An 18,832-nucleotide genomic window follows, 5' to 3' on the forward strand; every position below is an offset into this window, starting at 1 on the left:
CCTCACCAGCGTCTTTATTTTCAATCTTAAAGTTAGTAAGACCAAAAAATACAGCTTGCTGTGCGATTAAGAAATCAAAAGGTTCTACCATGTTGGAAGACTCACTGACTGTTACAAAGCGCCGTCACTGGAGACGTGCTGTTCAATAAATCCAAATGTTCTGACCAATCCGATTTGTGACTTCATCAGCGCTGTGGTATAAGAGCAGAATATCTTGAACTGTATGTATCTGAGCGATGACGTGTCCCACTGGATCATCTCTGTGCTAAAACTCATCTTCTGCTTGAATGATGTTAGATTCGGACCGCGCGTCACTGCTTGTTTGAGTGTTGTGCAGCAGTGTGAGGATATCCATGATGCTTTGTGTAGTGTGACTCCAGGCTTCCTGTGCCTTCGGTGCGGCTCCAGGCCGACTCTGTGCTCCTGCAGAGAACAGCCTCCATCATTCAGGACACTGATAAAGAACAAGCCATGCAGACTGCAGGAACTCCACCCTTCACCCCGGGACTTCAGCACAGGGGTGCGTAAGGATTTGGAGCTGAGCTGCATGCCACGTTAAGCATGTTCCTGAGATGAATAGAATCTGTTCTTTACACTGTTCTAGTTCACAGCAGCACACCGTTTTACATTAAATTAGAGAGCTTTCGTAAAACAATTTGTCTGGTGATGGTGACACACACTGTATGATGAGGTTTGTGCACCCCTGACCATCACACCCATATGTGGGATTAATTGTATTGAATGTCTTTCCCTTCAATGGAACTCGAACCCTGTTCCAGTATGACAATGAACCTGTACACAAAGCACAGAGCTCCATGAGAAGGTTGGAGTGGAAGAACTGGAGTGTCCTGCACTGAGCCCTGACTCTGACTCAACCCGACTGGGATGAACTGGAACACCGACTGAACCCCAGACCTCCTCACTCTTACATCAGTGTCTGATCTCAATAATGCTCTTGTAGCTGAATGATCACTAAGCCCCACAGTCACGCTCCAACATCTAGCCTTCACAGAACAGAAGAGTGGAGATTATTTAAAGCAGGAAAGGGGGTTAAATCTGTAATAAGATGATCAACAAGATCAGTGATGGCTCTGGGTTACTGATCAGCAGTCCTTAACCCTTTCTGTCGTATCATTTCTGACCCTGTGCACTGACCACAACATCCTAACAACCTGGGATATGTGAAGAAACTGTGCTTTAACGTGTGTGTGTGTGACAAAATGGCTTCTTCGTAACAAGAACATATGGGCGTATTGGTCAGGTGTCCACAAACCATCAGCCAAAAACAATCTAAATAAATTTTAATAAATCATTACAATCTTAATGGTTTGAACTGATGTATAGAGTGAATATCTTCTGAATCTAGCTCTGACACCAAGCTGTGTCTAAACTGAGCTGGTATGGCATATGTAATGTTTGAATAATTACTAGGATAACATTTAACATTTTTATCATTATGTATATATCGAGGGGAAAAACATCTATAAGTTCTCGTGTTTGTATTGAAATGTTTTCCTGCATTTTTGCACCGTATTGCCTTGATATAAGAAAATGGTAATATATGAATGCCATGTTTTATGCGACAGGTTTTCCTTTATTTTTTTCATTGAGTTTTAAAGGAAAAGTCAATGACAAAAATCAGAAATGTTCTTTTTTTTTTCTATAGTGAGCATTTTCTGTGGATCGCTGGTAGCTACAAAATCGAGTTCCTGTTTTGCTTCATTGTGACTTATGTTATATTTGAAACCCTGAGAGTTTTAGCACTACAGCTCTTTTATTATTATTTTATTGTTCACTACAATATGCGAGTAACTGCAAGTTACTGAACGTTCTGGAAACCCCCGGCTCACACCGAGAGCATCGATGACGAGGTTGCCCGGTCTGATTAAGCCGAAGGTGGAGCTCGGATTGATCGTAACCATGAGGTGTCTCAGTTTGACGGTCTGACGTCCATCTGGTCTCGAGGTCACAAGGTCTCGCCTGCAGGTATGGAGGGTCCTGAGCCTGGCAGCTTGCTCACAGTCTGCCTTCTGCCCTGAGAACCTCCTGAAACTGGAGCTGTGCCTTTCATCCTGCAAAGCTTTTCACTCCTTTAAGTGCTTATACACAAGGTTATGTATGAGGACTTATGTGGCTTAGAGAAGTGTGCAGTTAATGAGCAGTCATTGCTCAGCGTTTAAGCGTGCGCCTGTTGTTTTATGGACTCCAGTTAGCGTTCCTGTGGCTTGTTGTCTTCCTGAAGCATTGCATGAGATGTAGGTTTTATTCTTTTATGGAAGTGTGTCATCGCTTAGTGAAAAAACGTGAGGGGAGACGTATTGTGCATCTGCATTTTTGACATTTTTGGTTAGGAAACCTAAAGGCGGTGCTTAGCAGTTTTAGCCATTCCTATTGCACTCTGAGTTGCCATGTTGTCAGATACTGTACTTATCAAAGTTTCAATCTTTCAGAGCTTGACCTCACACACACACACACACACACACACACCTCCTAACTATACCAGGACACATGGCCAGTGTGACTCTATTAGTGGCCATCATATGCTTTCCAAATGATGCCTTGGAAAGATAAAGCTGTCTATTACAGAGACGTCTCTCTGCCTGCTCTGGACTGATTTAGTACAACCACTAACGGTCCCAAGAATCTCCTGATCCACCACGCCAGTGCCTCAGGGGGTGGTCAGATGTAGCATAAAGCTCTTTGATTAACTTCCTGGGGTCAGACATGTGATCACAGCAGCTGCTGTCCATTTCGTATGCAGCCATTAGATGAAGAATCTCCTTTGACTCTGTGAAGACAGTGTAAACACTCGGTGTCAGTGTGTGTGCAAACAGGCTGCTATTTTCATCTCATTCTCCAGGCTATGTCATGTTAAAACTCTTTTACTGCCTGAAATTTTTTCCTGATGGTGCGTTGAAACACTCTGTGGTCCTGTTGTTTTTGCAGCAGTTTTGCATAATAGTAGAACTCTGGCAACCCACTGATAACCTTCCAGATAGTTTTGTGGCCTTTAGAGTTCACACACAGCTTATCAACATTCCTCACTTCCTGCTGGACTTCACTGGGACAAGTAGCACAATATGTATATCTGCATGTGTATAAACCTACACTTCCTTTGCTTTAGTTCTCTTGTAAATCCAACACCAGAGAATGCAGCACATGTCAGAGCTCCATCTAATTCTTGATTTACACTAATTAAAGGCCAGTAACCTTGGCTCGGACGGTGTGTAGTGAAATCACGTCCAGCTTCTCCTGCTCACTTTGGCCTTCGCCTGCTGCCTGGATCCTGGATCTGATTTAGTTCATTACCATGAGATGTCTGTTTCCAACAAACGAACCTTCCTTTCTTTTTTAGAAAGGAAGCTCCAGCATCTGCCTTTCTTTACACACACACAAGCCTCTTCAAGTGACACACTCTTGGTTTCCATGGTAACCTTGGTCTATGATGGCAGCCTGCCTGAAGATTATTTAACCCTTTCAAGGTGTTTTTTTCCCCCCTCAGAAGCTGCTCCACCCAGGCGCTGTCTGGTTTTATTGTGACCACATCCATAAACACTTAGTATTTTATAACACACGCATGATTAGATTACGGCCTGATCGTAATTAGAGACGTTTTAATTATCAATTTGCGTAAATATGCGCATGGAAGTTGTTGACTAAATCAATCAGTTAATGAAATATACTGAATATCCATTAAACACTGGTGTCAGTGATGTACAGTGTACATGTCGGATGGAGCGTGGTCCACTGGGAGCTGGGATCATTAACCTTGCTATCGTTTCTCAGTCTGTTTTTTGGCCTCAAAGCAAAGCAGATTAAAGGCCTGCTCTGGTGGGTGTTTCTTTATTGGGTTAGGCGGCTCCCTGGTGGAGGAGGGGAAGAGGACACGTGGACAGAAGCGTCTCGGAGTTTAACTGAACGGTTCTAAAGCTACGGATTTATCTGCAGTCAATTCAAATTATTGCTGTAAATGTGTTCTATAAGAGTCTATGATTAGATGGTCGTTAATCTGAATCCCTTCCAAATGTGATGGATGAGCTCAAACCACAAGCCAACCACTGCTCCAGCAATATACAGCAATACAAAGGCTTCACTGATGAGCAGAACAGTGGCCATGAAAGCAAAAAAAAAAAAAAAAACCTCAGTCCTGTGGAAACACTCCCTCACACACTGCCCCTGAGCTTCAGGGGGATAGATTTCCAAAATAAACTCAGGAAGGTCCAGTCATACATCAGTGAATTTCGAGCTAGTTCAAGAACAGCTGTCTTGAACCATTTTTAGCTCCAGTCCACAAACTACACAAAGAAAAACCTTCTTCCTCACAGGTTCTACTAACAGTTCTACTTTTAACAGGTATTAGTTGATTTTTTGTTTTTATTTATGTGCAGATTTTTCCCTATTTGATATGAGGTGTGTGTAAGTAACCAGAACAAACGACAGATCCACAGGTCGAGTTTCATAATCCAATTTATCGTAGGTTTTTTGTACCCATGGCACATGAAGAAAAAGCAATCATAATATCAAAAAACAATATATATATAAAAAAAAAAGAAGTCAGTAAAGTTTTACAAAGTATAGATGTGGAATGTTGTGTTTTTCCAGTATGACCATAAGGCACAGTCATTACCACTCCCTTGTATGCAAGCGTGAGCTCAGTCATCAGAAACCTTCATGTATGAGTAGATTATATGATTTCTCTACTAATTTATCCTACGTTACTAGCTTTGACTAATGGAACATATGGTGTTTATGCAGTTGCACCATCCTTACTGGTTTGAGGCACTGATAAACATTGCCGCTTATATTATTATTTTTCCATAACAGTCACTTTATTTCTTTACTGAAACAGAACCAAGCAGATGATCGGTGTCAATTGGTATACTTATTAAATTGGCAGAAAGATTTATGGCCCTTTGATACAAAAGCTAAACAAACATCTCGTACTGAGCATCTTCAGTAAGAAACGTTCGGAATTTTTAATCCGGAGCCAAAAACGTAACGACGAATCAGGAGGTCTCGTCAAGTCCCACCCCTGATTCTCTAGTGGTCCTATCTCTAGTTATAATTCATAATAGACCTTTGTTAGAATAGATAGATATCTATATTTCCTCTTATAGTTTTGTGTAGGCGATTATTCCTAAGCTTTATTTGTCCAAATTGCGGATAAAAGGTATATGATAATGTCTGTGCCTTTTACATTAAAACAGAACCGAACAGTTGTGTGTTCCTTTTTTCCAGTTTAACAGTTGTGCATCTTCCAGATTAACCCAATGCTGGTTCCATATGTGCAGTGAACACAAACACAAACACACACACACTCCTCCACTGTGACCCATCAAGATAGGTCTTAATTTAGCATAAATAAAGTGTTGAACCTGCAACAACATACTGGATCGGACAGATCAGAAACATCAGCCTCGTATCTTAACGACACTAACAACAAATCGAGCCTTCGGATGCGGACATTCACGTCACACACACACCCCCCCCCTCCTATTGGCATTAGGATGTGTAACCAGAATGGAGATGAAGGACTGTATTGGGTATCTCTTCACAGTTTTCTCTGACAGGGAAATGTAATGGCACCAAGAAAAGTAAAAAAAAGAAAGAAAGAAAATCCAATAAACACTGTATTACACACACACACACGTAGCCATACTAACAGGTCAGCGTCATCTTCAGTGCCGAGAACAGGACATTCCAGTGGTTAAAGGACACAGGATATAACTGTGTATGGCAGGACAGTCATATCAGTCATCAACATTCATACAACTACCAATAAATATCACCATTAGTCTTCTGGTCAATGGGATAACACCTAACACCTGGCAATATTATAGCGAAGGGTCATGAGCTAATGCTCACAGGGTTGAACAAGGCATCGGTAAACACAACATTCTCCTAAAACACAACATATCGAAAGAGAAAGGCTCTTACAGAACTGTGCAAAGACGAGGAAAGGGATTGCGGAAAAAAATCCCACCCGACATTTTGTCTCTAAGGAGATCCAGCAAACCTGTGAGAACACTGGGTACAACGCTTCTCCTCAGACTCTGGATCAGTTTTAATTCCAGTCGAATCGTTTAACAAACCACGAGACTTTACCACAGGATACGAAATTTGGGGATCGGATAAAGCCCCTAGAAATTTAGCGCTGACAGACACTGATATTTGGCCAAGGGAAGCTGCATTTCACTGCTAGACTTCCATGGCACCAGAATGCTGGAGTATGAATATGAATATGCTTATTTTAAAGAGAGAGTCTTCATCATTGGAGTCTATTTAAACCACCAAAACCACTCAGACCTTCATTTCACTCTCCTACCCACTTGTGCTCATGGTGAACAAAAAAAAATAAAAAAAAATCATTTAATATGTAGAAAGAAAAAGAAAAAAAAATAAATGGTGGTCACTTGAGTGCTTCTAATATTCCCACATAGTGGAGCTGTCCAGCTCATCAGCATTGGCCTTCAGAACACCAGCGTGGTCTCCCTTCAGGTACTTCCCTTCACTCGACTTGATGGCCACCTTGTTGTAGTCGCAGAACTCCAGGAAGAAATCGACTGGGGTATCGCTGCTGCTCACCACTGAGGACTCGCTCCCTACCATCCAGTATTTCCCAGTGGAATCTGATCAGAGACAGAATTTTATTTTATTTTATTATACAGATTTTTGGAGAATCCGTATTGTAAAAGGGCTACCTCTCGAGTCTCCATGTACTAAGAGCAGAAAGATACTCACCTTGGAGACTGTAGGCCCCGTTGCGGAACTCCAGGCTAAAGACATCATAAGAGGATCGGTTAGAGTCCAGAGTCCCGGTGACCTTCCTGCAGCCGATGAAGCCGTGCTCGCACCTCAGCACGATGATGGGCCTGTTGATCAGCTTCATCAGGAACTCCTCAGTCTCTCCTACATGAGAGAAAGGTACATGAACATGGCACATGTCTACCCATCTAGTCATACCAGGTTCAGACCAGTTACAGCCAAGAGGAACAAAAGAGCACTACTGTAGAGATTTACCAGATAAATTCAATTGAGCGCCTTGCGTCTCATTTATAAAATGTTCTATTGCTAAAATGGTTCGATTTTAAATTCCATCCTGAAACAGACATGCAAGGTGTTCTTATACACAAACCTTTCAACGTGGACCACTTTTAAAACAGGCTAGTGTTAAAGGAGGAAGGAAAAGAAGGAAGAAAGAAGGAAATGAAATGAAAGGAAAGAGCAAAGGACAGGAAGGAGTGAAAGGAGAAAAGGAAGGAGCAAAGGAAGGGAAAAAGGCCTTGCTTTGTTAAAGTATGCACAAATTTGCACTTGCAATTTTTACAGCAAAAGAACATCAATAATTGCTTAACCTTCAGATCATTCACGTGCACTTGATTTAATGTGATTGGAGAATCATAAAAGGTAAAAAGCATTTTTGAGAGTGTGGCTGTATTAGAAATCACTCAAAATTACATATCCAAATTTTGTATTCTTTTCCACGTTTCATCTTTAGCCAGTTTCAGAACTCTACTGAAATGTGCTGAAGGCCAGAACTCACCTGCAGAATCAATGCTAGCAGCCAGCTGCCCATTCTTTTTGGCTGCCACATATTTTCCATTGGAGGCACGGAGGGTAATTTTCGTGCCTCGCCATTCGATATCGAAATAGCAGTTGGCAGACCTGATTAGAAGGAAAGGTTGAGACACAAATTGCATGATCGACCAGAGAAAGACAGACATGTTCCCCTGAAAAACAACTAGGCACTAAGGGGTAGTGGGTAGACCTTCGGCATGCACCATTCTTAAACCCCAGTGAATTCTCACTGACTGACCACACACACACACACACTACAGGGTTATCTATATGTTCATATAGCTTCATGCTACAGAATGGCGAATGTTTTTTAAAACAGAGAAATCAATGTTAGAAAAACTCGAGTGAAGGACGTAGCTTTAGTGGAAACATTCTATCCAGTAATTTGACCTCTAAAGTTGACTAAACCTTCAGCAGGAACAGAATACCATTTATATTAGTTACACAGACTGAAGTATGACCATGAACCTTCTGACTCACTTGGTAGAAGCGGTACACTGCAGTCCACCATTATCAGTGAGCGTCCAGTATTTTCCAGTGCAGGTCTTGAAAGCGCACTTCTTTGTATCTTTACTGATCTCCATCTGAAAGGTCTCTTGATCGCTCTCTTCGTCCTGGTTGGCGGACAAGTCCATCCCTGTGAGAGAGACGAGCAAAACACCGAGTCTCGATTATCAGAGGGCTTGTCTTCTGATCAGCCAGAGGTAGAAAATGGATCTTTAGTCAGGTCATCACATTTAAATGAGCAGAATGTGTGTGTAGGAAAAGCTGACCTCTGAGATTAGAAAAGATTTCCTGTCAGACTCTGAGTAGATCAGCAACCTTGTTGTTTTACTCCTAAAGCGCACATACACATATGTATGCACTAAACAGAGTTAATCTTCTCTGGAATTACAGACCATCACATGTCTCCCACTGAGCATCTTGGCAGAACAGCTGTGACTCAGTCTACCAGAATGCATCCGGCTCACAAAAGCCAAGGAAAAGCAGACCACCAGTTATATGCTGGCGTCACCCAAATCACTACAGTGCAATTACGAAGGCTCTAGCTACACAATGAGTCATGCATTCACCACAGAACCCCCACAAAGATGAGCTAGATGTTAGTGGACATCAGTAATTTATCTACAGTTCAGGATATTTTATATACAAAACTAGGTCTTAACAGGGAGTCTGGTCCTGTTTCAGCCACAGTGTCCATCCATGCAATGGTTAAGCAGTAACAAAAAAAAAAAAAAAGAAAAGAAAAAGGCGCCTGGCCTCTGGAAAGTAAGATTGAATTTCTCCTGAAATATGCGAGCCTGAATGAGCAAGGAAAATAAATGACCACGATGAGAACCACATGGTAGCGAGTGGAAAAATCTTTAGAAAGAACCCTGCATTAAAGCATGGACTGACCAAAGGGAATGTTCTTCATCATTTACAGGGCCCCTCTGCAGCAATTTTTATAAGTCACTGATTGACATATCCCTACCCCCAACTCACACACAGATGCCCAGTTGATCCATCCACACCATGGCAACTGGTGCAGGGGAGCAAGGCTGCTATTCAATCAGACCTCAAAAGGATGGCTTCAGATACCACTAAGACATTTGCTGTTAAACAATAGGAGGGAATGTTGGGTTAATTATGTTATTCAGACAGGGAGGGGGCTACTCCTAACAAATTCACAGGCTTTAAAAACACCATTCTGAACATTTGTCTCGTCAGCAGTTTGAACGATGCTGCAGATGTTATCAATAAGGCAGAACAAAAGCAGGCAGGAAATCATTTCCGCGTTCGTGGTGGATCGGTACACTGATCTGCCGAGTGCCACGAGAGACGAACAGCAGGACATGGAAGAGGGATTTCTCCTAATCTTTTAGAGGAGAGATGAGCTAGATGACAGATTGCTTAAGCAAGGCACAGTTTTTCTGTGAAGGATGGCTGCTCTTCCAGGCAGGCGCCATTGTCCTGATGAACACGACAGCCTACGAGGTCGAGCAGCTGGGGTGCACAGGCAGCCAAGGCCAGATCACACTGCCTTTGTTCTCTTGCAACTCAACCACACCACCCTCCACATGCCTAAGGAAGAAAATCTCAGCCTCCTCCAAACAAATCTGCAGATGGCAAACAAAGAAAGAAGTGAAACCCCACTGAACAACAACTTTTTGCACACTTGACAAGCTAAAGTAGAGCATAAAACACTCTGATCCCAAAAGACCTGGTAAGCATTCAGATGACTTTGGACAAGATGAAGTTCCTAATTCAACCCAGATGCTTATGGCAATAAACCTTTAAAGCATGAAGGAGCACAAGCCACAGCAGTCCCTCACCGGGATAAAAGAAGCGAAGACCCCCAAATAAACAAAGGAGACCTCTTTCATTCCGTCACGCAGAGACCACGTGTAGACGGCTTGCTTTTGGCTCAGGCCTACTGCCATGCAACAGACACTAACCAGGCCTGAGATCAGAAATCTTGGTCCTCACGTAGACATATAGTGCGCCATGCAACCACCAACACCCCTTACAGCCCTGTCCATCAACCCTAAAACCAGCTGACGTGGAGTGAAGGGGAAAGGGGGAGGGCCAGATCACCACATCTAAACATTATGACATCTCTATATGTTTCTGTGAGGTTTCAACACAATCTAATCCATTATTTCAGGCTGGCTCCAGCCAACCTATTCCTCTGAGTGAACTGTAATGGCTGCTTTCGCTCCTAATTTAATTACATCAAACTGGATCATCCACAATGTAGGAGTTGTGGAATTCCGTGAGAAACAGACAAGCCTCAGTGCTGATGCTGGCCAGCAGATTATTTTCAAGCTGGGATTCTCTGTCTGCCATCTCAATATTCACAGGCAGGCTTGGAAAGACAGGAAAAGAGGAAATACAAAATGGATGCTGCTATGCAGCGGTCCAGCCCATCGTTAAAAAAAAAAAAAAAAGAGTGAGAGGCAACATATTCAACATTCATCAGCATTTTAAGAGATCTATAGACATGAACATTAAAGCAAACTCTGCAAGCTGCAGATTTTCTTTTCTTTGGCAGAGTCACCCATTAGTTTTGGCCATAGCCACACAGGGACCACAAACCAGGGAATACAGGATCTATAATTAAGAACAGAATGATATATAATCAAAGTATTCAAGATGAGATGTATACTCTATGTTATTTGTAGAAGTTCAAGCTGGCTAATGATATTGCATGGTTATTGCTGAATCATGCATTCTGACCCGTGTGTGTTCTGAAAAGCAAATAGGATAATAAATGGAGCAGAGATTTGTTGGGAAAATCAGTGAAATGTCCATCCTACCTTGCCTGGTGGACACATTCCTGTCGTTAGCAGCGGTCAGCACTATTTGAGGGTGGCTCTGCTCCAGGACGAACAGCTCGTCTTTGCCCACTTTGGTGCTCTTGCCGGACTTCATGGTGCCACTGGGTCCGGATGGGGCCAGGTATTTCCCCACTCCATCCCGGAATGCTACCTTCCCGGAGCGGAACTCCAGCGTGTAGCCAGTGGTCTTGTCGGGCTTCTGCGCCAGCGTGCCATCGTTTTTGAGGAATCGGTTGTCCGAGGTCTGCAGATGATACTTCTGCTCATGGAAGACGAGTGTGATGAGCGAGTCTACGCCCCACGGCACGTCGCGGTCGATGGCCACCTCGTCGTCCTTGGCGCTCAGGTGCGCGTATCTCTTGCGCGTCACGCTGAACAGGTTGAGCTGCGGGTGCATGGCGATGTGCACGCTCCATTTCTCCGCGTGGCCCGCGGTCTGCGCGAAGCATGTGATGCGGTCCTCGGTGCCGCCCAGGTAGCGCCGGTGCGGCTCGGACTGCAGGGACCAGCGGCCGTCGTCGTGCGCCGTCACCACGAAGCGGCAATCGTCGCTTGGCGCTTCGGTGTCTCCAGTCACGTTGCCGTCCTTGTCGGCGGCGATGTAGCGGCCCAGGTGGCTCTTCAAGAAGAACACATTCGAGTCATCACCGTCCTGCTCCAGCGTCCAGATTTGCTTCTTCTTCATGCTCGTGGCTGAGGCGTTGATCTTGAAGCCGAACGACTCAGCTGTGAGATATTTGTTTCCACAATTGATGAGTCCAAATTGGATGGTCAGCATGTCGCTGGTTCCGTTAGACGTCATGTTGGCTGCAGGTTGAGGACAGTTTATCTGCTGCACTGGAGAGGAGAGTGTATGTATTGATGCGTGTGTGTTTCTGTACTGCTGCAGCAGTGAGCCCTGTGTCCGTGTGCGTGTGCGTGCGTTTCCCGGCCCTTTGTTTGGAGAGCGTCGCCACTCACAGCGCGCGCGTCCACGCGCAGCTGAAGCTTTTATACACGTGAGTGATGTCAGGCGCACAGCCCCGCCCACTTTTTTTTTTTTTTTTTTTTACAAAAATTCACACATCTGTAGTGTTTTATCAGTAAAATATCTACTAGATTGCAATATTTTTTACAGGTAACTGCAGATATTATGAATGTTGAACATCTGTAAATGTTATGCTGTTATTAGCATTTATTAATTGATACAATTATTTTCTATCCAGTTGAGTTTATTAACTTTGATATTATGGAAGTTTACAATCTGTCTTTTCTTTTTTCTTTTTTTTTCATGAAAGAAAAATTACACTTTGGCTTGGCTTTAGCTGAAGGAATACATTTTTTTCCAATTTTGGCAGCATTTCTCTGTGAAGCTGTGTGAAACTGTATTGCATCATCAATGCTGTGATTATCACAGATTATCATATTGTAATAGTGGCTCAGTGTGGTGCACTGTGGCTTAGTTGTTTGCACGTTTGCGTCACACCTCTAGGGTTGGGGGTTTGGTTCCTGCCACCACCCTGTGTGTGTGTGTGGAGTTTGCAAGTTTTCCCTCTGCTTGGGGGGTTTCCTCTGCGTTTCCTCCCAAGTACAAAGCCATGTGCTGTAGGTTCATAGGCATCTCTAAATTGTCTGCTGTGTGTGAGTGTGTGTGTGTGTGTCCTGAGATGCCATGCCACCCCATGTAGGCAGTGGTGGTTCAAGTGGTTAAGGCTCTGGGTTATTGAGCAGAGGATCAGGGTTCAAGCTCCAGCACTGCCGAGCTCCAATGTTGGGCAACTGAGCAAGGCTCTTAACTCTCTCTACTCCAGCTGACCCCAATTTCTTCACCCGGGATATGTGAAGAAAAGAATTCCACTGTGCTGTAATGTACGTATGTCTGGTGACAATAAAGGCTTCAAGGCTTCATAAGGGGTGTCTTCTGCCTTGGGATAGACTCCAGGTTCCCTGTGACTCATAAGCATAAGTGTGTAGCATAAGCAATACAGAAAATGGCTAGATGGAGGGATGGATGGAATGCTGGGAAAACAATAGGCATGAGGTTGGAAGTGGGACTCCAGTCTATCACAGGACACCATGGACACACACTCATTCACACCTATGGGGCATTTTATTGTACCCAATCTACCTACCAGCATGTCCCATGATTGAGATGAACATCCTGAAGTTGTGCGATGCCAGTACAACCCACTACACCACAACATACTGCTATAAACTGTGGCTGTGAAAAGTGTCAGTGAAAAGGTAAAAGATGTCATTTTAAATCCCACAGGATTATTTGCATCTGATGGAACTCATGGATGCTGTGATTAAAAACCCTCTCAGAAACACTTAGATGATAGATCTGCCATCAGTCAGCATGCGGCTGGTACAAAATAAAATATTGTATAGGACCTTATGTATAAATATATGCCATCAATACATTCAAACCAACTGACACAGAACTGCTCCATAGCACCAGTGATATATACAGTGCTTTTCTTTATATGTCACTAAACACACTGACAATGAGTGTGACTAAAACTGTTTTTTTGGTCTCATTTCACCACATGGCACAGTGCCACCTGTAAACCTACGTCTCGGGTGAGAAACGTTCTCTTGCAATGCTTTCTAACAGGTTGTTGTTGTTGTTGTTGTTGTGAATCTCTGTTCTTTGGACAATTTTTTCATTCCTTCACCATCCTCATCAAGTTTATAGGACAGTGCATTCATGGGTCCAATTCCTGGAAGACATCCAACTGTTTTAGTCATGTGACACTTTTCTTTATGCCAATAATTGCACTTAACGGTATTTTTTAATTTATATTCTTTATTTGATTAACAAACATCTGTCTCTTTTGTGTTGAAAATTGACTTTCTCTCCTTCATGGTAATGGACCATGTGTCCAACCTTAAATTTATACCCCAGGGAAACAGGACATGGTGAAACACAACAGTGTTTCTGGGCACAGAGAGTTAATTCAATAACAATTTATTTGGTTTATTTGACAGATAAATGCTCAAATGAGAACGAGAAGATTAAATGAGAATGTTCAGAACAAAGATAAATATTCTGTCTTCTATGAAAAATCGAATTATTTCGTTTAACACTCAGAGTCATGAAGCACATCAGTCATTCTGTCAGGCTGTATACGTTTTATCAATCACATCGTGTAACCTGAGCAAGATATTGAATGTTTAACCCAGAGATCCCACTCTGTTAAAGGGCTTTCTAGTGGGATGAGCGGTTTTGACTTTAAAATGAGTCCGGCTTCACTGGCGAGTGGGAGCACGAGGAAACAAAACTCAAACTGTTTCCCTACACAAAGATCTATTCACAGCCTGCACACACGCATCGCACGGTTCAGGAAGATACAGTCAAATAAACAGTAGTTCCATCCAAATAATACTGGCAGCTGTTCAGTCAGCGAGTATGTTGGAGCTGACTAACTTTGTTTTTATCATATGGTTCACTCTTGGGATGTAAAATGTGTGAAACCCCAAACACTTACTGACTCTAAACCTATTCTGCAAAAAAAAAAAGATGTCATGCAGTCATGCATCTGAAGGAAAGAAGAGAGTTTTTAATCATAACCCTGTGCTGTTTGCAGTCAAATTCTGTGGATCATGTTACAGTGAGACTCGCTGACGACGCAAACTTTTGAACGAGGCTTTTGTCAGTACCTTAGGCAAAAAAAAAACCTTTCTATCATTGAAAACTGCTTACTTTTTAAATAAAAGGGCAAAACAATTCCACTTTTCTAAGTTTTCAGCATGATTGCCTTCGTGGTATTATACAAAACTTTCTAAACTTTTGTTATTAGTATTATTGTAAGAACAAGATACCGGCCTGGAGATGCCAACCCAACAACTGCATGTTTAAGGAGAGGAGAAATCTGTAATTAGCCGATTTTCCATCTCTGTTGTCTCCCATCCAGGTGGTTGTGTTTGTTTTTCTAAACTATAGCCATATACGGTCGTCTTCCTTTTAAATTATGATGGATTGTTTTCAGGCATTGTCCCAATTCCTGAGATACAGCATGTCGATGAATATTTTATACCTGCTTGTCATGACTATTCATAACCAGACCCGTGAATAATATTATCATTAGCTGATAGATAGCTGTAAACATGTTTTCTGTGTCCATGTAGGTGTATCAGTAGGTGGATTAATGATGATAAAATGCTCCAGTGTGTGTATGTATGTGTGTATGAGCGTGTGTATGTGTGTGTGTATAAAGTGTGTGATAGTGTTTCAGGTGGAGAGTATTCTCACCTCATGCCCAGAGTTCCTGAAAAAAAGGCTCTGGATACACCATAGCCTCATTTCTGACACCTTTTTGTCCAGGATAAACTGAAGACAAAATACAGAAATATAGCTGCTGTTTATTCAGACAAAGAGAAACACTAAACAGCGAGAGCTGCCCATTTGTGTGTGCAGTAGTTTACAATAATGTTAGTTTACTAAAGTAAATGAGCTACCCTGAGCATTTTCCCTGTCGTTAGCATTAGTCAGTTGTTTAATTTGTCAGTTTTGGGATCTGCATCACTGTTTATCATCATTAAACCCTGAGCAAATACACGGGCCCGAGTTGTACTGAGAGAAAGGTATGTAACAAAAAAAAAGTCAGCAGTTATAGAAGATTATTAAAGCACATTTGATGCTTTGCAGCAGGAAATGGCACATATCTCAGGGTTCCTCATTTTTAGAAAGTAAGCTCTGTATAATTTGAAGATACAAAAGGATGCATGCGAATGCAAATGATTCTCTCGTGTGATGGCGATAAGATCTCTGATGTTCACTAGCTTATAAATATAGAGGGATACAAATAGATACGACTTTTACATTATCTCAGTGTCGGTGCAATGCTTTAGAAAGAAGTTTGTAATTTGTAAGATTAAAATGCTTTGAGCATTTGCTTGGGATGCTTTTTATTAACACCCGCATATCTAACTGAGCCTCATTTCGCTGCATAGCATATATCAAACCATTGAAGTTTCTTCTTAAAGATACCCTTGTGGAGTCAGCGGTGAGCGGCCGTCTCAGCGCTGGAGGATTCAGAGAGATCTTTGTTCACATGATAAAGCCACTGCAGTTACCATGACGACAGAGTTGCAGATCTGCTCCTCTGTAATACAAGGCTGCAGCCATGGGCACAAGAGACACAGTGCCAAGCTCTTTATATTTCTCCTTTCACAATGACCATAGCTCGTACTTAAGTGATACTATATGTACTATAATACACTCATGGATTAGTTTCAAGAATGCGTTTAATAATAAAGGGGAAGTGAGAAGTGCTGTTCTAGACTAGGCCTAAAGTCTTGCCTATGTTTAAACATGGTGAGCAAAGCATTAAGCATAGCTGCCGAGGGTGATGTCCTGGAGAGCGGTGTCCCTCTTACAGATGTGTTTATGTGAACAGAGGGACAGCACAAACCTCTGGAAAGCCCAGTCTGCATTCATCAGTGGCATGCAGCCAAAACGTAGAGATGTTCCCTTTAAACTCTGCTCCTCTCCATTTTGTGTGCGTGTGTGTGTGCACTATATTTGTCTTCCTTTCTCCACCCTTGTCTCTTCCTCTCTCTGTCTAAGTGTTGGCTTTGGCTCACAGGGGTGGAGGAGGAGGTGCGATGTCCTGCATATCGATGCTGTGCTGCAGCACTGCGTCAGGTGCGACTTGCCAGCTCCTTTCCGAACAGACAGAGGCATCAATCGACCTCACATGCTTTTACCACCGAGCCAATCAGACAACCATTCCCCGTCTCATCCCACCCCTCTCCCCTTCCCCCCTTCCCCCCTTCCCCCAACCCCTGACCAGGATGAGCCAGCATGCGGCTGTGAGCCGTTAGATTACACTGGCTCTTTGTGTGCACAGTAAACACTGATGTCTAGCATTTTATTTACCACCCAAACATCATACACAGAGTCTACACAGATGTGGTATTGTTGCTGTTGTCCTGTGTTTCTTTTGCCTTGTGACTTGTGTAAGCAGCATACACTGCTCCAAAAATTCCACCATGCTTTTTTTTTTTTTCCCAGAGTGCATTTTGTCGGGTGTCAGTTTTCACAATTCATTTCCTTTGGCAAGCATCACATCCTTTGGGCTGGCTGAAATCTCTAATAACATGGCACCATGGAGTTTTCCGGCATGTGCTGCTGAAGAAAACAACAGATAATTCATGCATTTACTGAATTCTAACCTCTATTATAGCTGTCTGGAATTGGACAATTGTTCACTTCTGAGGTTTTGCTAACTCACACCCTTATATCTCTCAGGGGCTGACACAGCAGGGACTGCAGTGTTGTGTGCAGCAGAGCACCATGCCAGAAGTTCACTGACCTGAATGCATTTGTCTGAATCATTTGTTCCTCCTGCTCTGTCTCTCTCTCTCCCTATTTTCTCTCTGCCAGCAGACTGAGCACTAGCAGTCATGCAGGATCCAACACAACACCCAGTCTGACACGACTGCTTCTCCCTAATGGTCTTCCCACTGACTGAATGACCTACATACACTACATCGTGCTGCACTTTATGGGTCATGTGCTGTTGGGCTTAATAAACACTGTGTAGGCAGTTTGTTTGGTACTGATTCTTATTGGAATGAAGCAACTGGAACAATTCCTCAATGCATTCACTCAAAATTCAGTTACAGATACAAGACGAGGGAAGAAACCAAATGTCGTGTTCATCTGATGAGATAAAGACCAAGGTAGAGCCTTTTGGGCATAATTCTAAAATATATGACAGCTTATCACCCAAAAGACGCCATTACCCACAGTGAAGCATGGTGGTGGCAGCATCTCTGGGCCTTCCATCGAAGTAGCTGGATTTATGGATAGCTCCATGTAACAATCCATTTTGACAGGAAACTGCAGGTTTATGTAGTTAAATATGTTAAGATGAAGAAAAATGTTAACTTCCAATATGACACACGGCACTAATTCAGTTCAATAAAGTAATGGGTTCAGAAGAAGAAGATGAAGAAGAAGATCAGTGTATTGGAGGAGTCCAGTCATATCCCAGATGTGAATCCTATGTGGAGAGAAGATCCCCTTGCAATGTGATAGATATGGAGTATTTTTGCACAGATAAGTTGAATAAAACTGCCACATCCAGATTTGCAGATTTATTTGTTCCTTTTCTCCTCGAAAGTGATTCTATTAATGATGTTGATGATGTGTAAATGTGCGTGGACAATGCACAGGGGTATTTTGATGCTGGAACAGGTTTGGGCTTCTTAGTTCCAGTGAAGGGAAACTGGAACCCTACAGCATATAAAGACATCCTACGCAATTGTGTGCTTACAACTTTGTCCATATGGTGGTTATATGAATGCTTGTTGTTTCATTGCAAGTACAAAAATACAGAAAGTCTATCAAATCAAGTGAGTTTTCTTGCATTCCTTCATATATCCTGTATACATTGCAATAACCCCAGCAACACCAAGCTCCACTGTTGGGCAATTGAACAAGGCCCTTAACCCTCTCTGCTCCAGGGGGGCTGTATCATAGCTGCCCCTGCGCTCTGACCCCAACTTCCTCAGCTGGGATATGTGGAGAAAAGAATTCCACTGTGCTGTAATGTATGTGTGACAATAATAAAGGCTTCTTGCTCTCAATTCTTCTTCTCCTTCTTCTTCTTCTTAAAGTATTGGTTTCTTCAGGATGACAGTGCAACACAATACAGCAGTACGGTACACAGGACTACACAGAGGAGAAATACCCAACACTGTGAGATGAGTCTGTGAGATATACACATTAAATACACAGGAAATTAAGCAACTAGATAGGATATCGTGCCAATATTGGATGTATTATATGGTATTGGTAACAAAAAAAAATAGGGCTGTGCAGTGTATATACTCAAAACACATTTTTTGTAAACTGTAGACTCCACACTATCAAGGAGCAATTAAAGCAATTAAATGACTACTTTTACCACAAGGTCACCGTCAGAGGGCACCAACAAAGACTC

General features: G+C 42.7%; 1 protein-coding gene across 1 annotated transcript; it reads right to left on the reverse strand.

The window, feature by feature from the left end:
• Nucleotides 1–4,449: 4,449 nt before the first annotated feature.
• fscn1a (fascin actin-bundling protein 1a) lies at nt 4,450–11,872 on the reverse strand. Its single transcript, XM_058378432.1, has 5 exons — nt 10,878–11,872; nt 8,059–8,215; nt 7,544–7,665; nt 6,742–6,909; nt 4,450–6,629 (listed from the first exon to the last, which is right to left on the reverse strand). The coding sequence occupies exons 1-5, from the start codon at nt 11,698–11,700 to the stop codon at nt 6,424–6,426; spliced, it is 1,476 nt and encodes a 491-aa protein (XP_058234415.1). The 5' UTR covers nt 11,701–11,872; the 3' UTR covers nt 4,450–6,423.
• Nucleotides 11,873–18,832: the final 6,960 nt, after the last annotated feature.

Source organism: Hemibagrus wyckioides, linkage group LG24, assembly GCF_019097595.1.
Source record: "Hemibagrus wyckioides isolate EC202008001 linkage group LG24, SWU_Hwy_1.0, whole genome shotgun sequence".
Taxonomy (NCBI): Eukaryota; Metazoa; Chordata; class Actinopteri; order Siluriformes; family Bagridae; genus Hemibagrus; species Hemibagrus wyckioides.